The 4,509-nt window shown below is 54.4% G+C and overlaps 1 protein-coding gene across 2 annotated transcripts; it reads left to right on the top strand.

Annotated features, from left to right (window-relative positions):
• Window positions 1-563: 563 nt before the first annotated feature.
• SLC35C1 (solute carrier family 35 member C1) lies at window positions 564-4,309 on the top strand. 2 transcript variants are annotated; one of them, XM_075502712.1, is made up of 3 exons: window positions 564-697; window positions 799-1,334; window positions 3,157-4,309. In XM_075502712.1, exons 2-3 carry the CDS (start codon window positions 830-832, stop codon window positions 3,714-3,716), a joined length of 1,065 nt encoding a protein of 354 aa, XP_075358827.1. In that variant the 5' UTR covers window positions 564-697; window positions 799-829; the 3' UTR covers window positions 3,717-4,309. The 2 variants fall into 2 exon arrangements, with proteins under 2 accessions (XP_075358827.1, XP_075358826.1); XM_075502711.1 differs by lacking the exon at window positions 564-697 and having other exon boundaries at window positions 722-1,334.
• The last annotated feature ends 200 nt before the right edge of the window (window positions 4,310-4,509 follow it).

The following is a 4,509-nucleotide window of genomic DNA, read 5'->3' as shown; positions in this document are numbered from 1 at the left end:
TGTCACCATGCCTACTTCATTCAGGTCGTATTGCAAAGGTTTTATTTACCTCTACAAAACCGGGAACTTTATTTCTGTAAATAAGGCTTCGGCAGCAGAGCGCAGACCTGTATTTTGTGGCGGGCTGCAGGCGAAATCCGCGTTAGAAAATCAGCGAACGTACAAGGCCCAGACCCCGTTTGCTCCAAGCAGCACACACGGGACACCGATACGAGCTAGCGGAGCGGGCGCGGTTCCCGACCCAGGGGCTGCTGCCAGTCACCCCCTTCACGCCCCGGCCCCGCCGCACTGCCCAGCGCTGCCGGACAAACACGGGGCCGGTCACCTCCTCTGGCCGCTATTAACTACCGTGAGCTCCTGCTGTGTCGCAGCGCTTCCCCAACGGCCCCGCCGCAAGCCCTTCGCTTCTGGCTGCCCGGGGGTGCGCGAGGAACCGTGCCCAGTCGACCGTTCCTGGCCACGCTGCCCCGCTTGTTAATTGCCCCCGCCGCCCCCCGCAGCGCTGCCCGCCGAGCTCCCCCTCCTGCCGCGGCCTGGCCCGGGGCGGAGCGGCGGGGCCGGGCCGGGCCCTCCCCCGACATGGCGGCGCGGCCGGGAGGCCGGGGAGGCGCCGAGCGGCGGCCGCGGGGCGTGAATAAAGGGCGGCGGGCGGGGCCGCGGCGCTCTGGGAAGCGCGGGGCCGGCGGCGGGTGAGCGGGTGAGCGGGGCCGGCGGCGGGAGGGGGGCGGCCGGGGCGGGCCGGCGGGGCGGGCCGGGGCTGGCGGCCGTCGCCTGACGGCCCGCGCCCGCCATGACCAGGGCGCAGCTGACGCGGACGGGGATCCTGCGGATGGCGCTGGGCGGAGGTGCCGCCGATCCGCTGCTGCCGGCGGAGGGCGGCGGGGGCCAGCGGGCGCCCTTCCTGCTGCGGGCCCTGCGCATCGCCGTGGTGGTCTGCCTCTACTGGTTCACCTCCATCGCCATGGTCTTCCTCAACAAGTACCTGCTGGACAGCCCCTCGCTGCGCCTCGACGCCCCCCTCTTCGTCACCTTCTTCCAGTGTGCCCTGACGGCCGCCCTCTGCCTGGGCCTCAGCCTGGGGGCAGCCTGCGGGCCCCCCTGCGCCGGCCTGCCTGCCCTCCGCCTCGACCCCAAGGTGTCCCGCAGCGTCCTGCCCCTCTCTGCCGTCTTCATCGGCATGGTTACCTCCAACAACCTCTGCCTCAAGCATGTCGGCGTGGCCTTCTACAACGTGGGGCGCTCCCTCACCACCGTCTTCAACGTGCTGCTCTCCTACCTGCTCCTCAAGCAGACCACCTCCCTCTATGCCCTCCTGGCCTGCGGAGTCATCATAGGTGAGGGGGAACGGGACGGGGCTGCACCCACCCCACGGTGGCCCCATAGCCTTGGAGAGCTGGAGGTGGGGTGTCTTCCCTTGGGGAGCCATCCCCACCTGCATGGCAGCTCCCGGGTGAGGTGGGGTAGCTCAGGGCTTGTGCCTTGCTCTGCCTTGGGCTCCCCGCTTCACGTGAATGGAGCATGTAGGTAACTCGTTAAGAAAGGAAATTACTCTTACTTGACCGTGGCTTCCTTTTTCCTTTGAGCACTAAAACCTGTCTGCTCTCTAATGAAGTTTAACTTGCCTTGCCTTTTTTTTTTTTCCCCCCTACAAAGGCTATAAAACAGCAGGTGGCTTTCTCCCTGTTCTCAAGTGCTTGTTGATTATTAACTTTGGTAACAATAATGGTCTTTATGTCAGCACCATTGTCAGGGACCATACAATGGAGCCAGCCAATTCAGGCAGTCTGAATGCATATGATGAAGGGTTAGCTGATCAAGCCAAGTGTAAAACACCACCAGAAGATCTGGTTGTGTGGTTAGGATGTAGGGCAGGGCATTGACTGGCTTAACGGCAGTTGCTTACAAGTCTTTCATTCCAAAGGCATCGGTAATGCCAAAGGCTACCTTCCACTGGAGGGCCCTTTAGATGCCAATAATGGTGAAATGTTGACTTCAGTCCGGTTCCAGTTGGACATGTGTTCACTCTGGTGCTTAGACAAGCAGGTGGACTCGGACGAAAATGAGACGAGATTCTCTTCTCCATAGAAGAGGTGAAGAGGAACAGAACTACTGATTTTCCACCCAAGTGATGCAAGCAATTGCCTTCAGCTAGTCTTGTGTTCAGGTGCTGCCCAGGATTACGGGTCTGCCAGCCTTGCAGGGTTTCTCTAAGGCTCTCTCTGCCTGGCTCCATCTCCTTTTGCTGTGGGAGCATTGCCCATATGCCTATAGCAGCATAGCTGAGCATCCTCTGTGGCCTGATGCAAAGCCCTTCCTGTTTGTGCATTGAACCCATTTGTATTTGAGCTTAGTTTAAAGCACATTAGCCGCTTTGCAGGCAACTTCCCAGACAGCCTCCAACATGAAGCAGCTAATGGAGAGGCGGTGCAGTGCTCCTTCAGTAGCTCATCTCCCCTTTTATGTTTTGCTTATGAGCTAGATGGGGAGAGGTCTCCCTTTCTGCCCTGGAGACACAAAGAGCTCCCGTTTTGGAGGTGGTTAAAGAGTGCATTACCTATCAAAGAAGTTTAACATGTTGAAGATACTGCACTCAGTTTCTGCCTTGTGATCTTTTTTGATCAAGCTTCTTAATATTACATCCATGTGTTTACTATCTTTCCATCTTCTTTTCTGACCTATCTTTCCCTTCCTGTTAATGGCACAGCAAAGCCTGTGAGGCTTTTTTTAAACCTTGAGGAATATTTCTTGCTACCTGCAGTCAGTTTGCTGCCTTTTCAATTAAAAAAAAAATCATATGATCTCCTGAAAATTACCTATACAGAAAGAGTAGCTTTTACTTTAGTTCATGGCTCTTTGGAATAATGGTTTCTAAACTCATGCTGCCTGCTCAGTGTGGGAATCAGTCCTCTGAGATTGAATGATAGCACAGTAAATTACCCGCACTCCCAAAATAAATCTTCTCAGAACACTAGTCATGATGCTTTGTGGGTTCACTTAATAGAATGGGGAAGCCCTTAAGCCTGTCTCTGCTTGTGGTTGTTCAGTATAAGGTAGATGATGAATTGCTGACTGCATGTTTTGAGTCCTTCAGCAGTTGTTCAGATAATGTCTGATTTGTTTGGTTGTTCAGATAATGTCTGATTTGTTTGGTTGCAGGTGGCTTCTGGCTGGGTGTTGACCAGGAAGGAGCAGAGGGTACTCTGTCGTGGACAGGTATATTCTTTGGGATCTTAGCAAGCCTGTGTGTCTCACTCAATGCCATCTACACCAAGAAGGTGCTGCCTGTGGTGGATGGTAGCATCTGGCGCCTGACCTTCTACAACAACGTCAATGCTTGTGTCCTGTTCTTCCCCCTCATGATGCTGCTGGGCGAGTTCCGCACCCTCTACCACTTTGACAAGCTGGGGAACCCCAGTTTTTGGGGCATGATGACCCTGGGGGGTGTGTTTGGCTTTGCCATTGGGTATGTGACCGGACTTCAGATTAAGTTCACTAGCCCACTCACCCACAATGTTTCTGGGACAGCCAAGGCCTGTGCCCAAACAGTGCTGGCTGTTATCTACTTTGAGGAGACAAAGAGCTTCTTGTGGTGGACGAGTAACTTGATGGTTCTGGGGGGCTCCTTTGCCTACACGTGGGTGAAGGGGCTGGAGATGAGAAAGATGCAAGAGGATCCTAATGTCAAAAGCAGCGAAAGAAATGAGACTGGTGTGTAGGCAGCTCCAGCACCTCTGTTTCTGTGCCTGGGGGGTTAACCTTCGGTGCTGCTTTCCTCCCGGGGAGAAGAACAACAAGGACCAGGAAAAAAATTAACCTGCAAAGTATATGGGGAACTGTGTCAGGAATCAGAGCCAAAGACCTGACTGGATCATGTTTTATCCATGGGATCTCGGCCTGTATCGGAGTTGGGGAGAGCATGTGTTGTAGAGAGCAATCAGGTTTTTTTGTGATCATTTTTTAAAATGGATGTTGATACTGACCTAATCTGGGCAATTTGCATCTCTGGGGGTTGGGCTCATAGCAGAGAAAGACCGGGATGGGAGCTTTGTGTAGTTAGGGATCTAGAATTAACTCAGTGAATGCAGTCTGAAGTTACAAAATCCTGAACCTCCATGTAAGGAAGAGGCAGGTAGCCAGACAGTTAGGGGTAGATTCCAGTAAACTGTTCTGCTGTAAAAGGATTGACAACAGCTGTTCTTCCTATTGCCCCATTCAGTGCAAAGGATGGGAAATTCCATCTGGTTATGTACAAGCCTAAGCAGCAGCAGTGCCTCCGAATCTCCTTTCCAAGAGTCAGTATCACATCCTGCTGACGTCTCTTCTGTGTTTCCTTCTACCTGGTTTCTTAGTTTGGGAAATCATGCCAAGAAGCAGGAATGAAACTTCTCATTCCCTCTGCACTGTCCCCTCTGACCGAGAGCATGCTCTGTCAAGTGGCCTCTCTCAGGGAGCAGCAGCTTGGCCTCTGCCTCTGTGACAGGCAGGAGGGGAAGAGTTACTCTGAAGCAC

The sequence above is a fragment of the Mycteria americana genome, chromosome 5, assembly GCF_035582795.1.
Source record: "Mycteria americana isolate JAX WOST 10 ecotype Jacksonville Zoo and Gardens chromosome 5, USCA_MyAme_1.0, whole genome shotgun sequence".
Classification (NCBI taxonomy): domain Eukaryota; kingdom Metazoa; phylum Chordata; class Aves; order Ciconiiformes; family Ciconiidae; genus Mycteria; species Mycteria americana.
This window is presented reverse-complemented; position numbering and strand designations above follow the sequence as displayed.

Coding starts and splice junctions, on each gene's coding strand:
- SLC35C1 (XM_075502711.1), top strand. CDS start 791: ATGACCAGGGCGCAGCTGACGCGGACGGGGATCCTGCGGATGGCGCTG. Junction 1,335..3,156: donor GGCCTGCGGAGTCATCATAG/GTGAGGGGGAAC, acceptor GTTTGGTTGCAG/GTGGCTTCTGGCTGGGTGTT.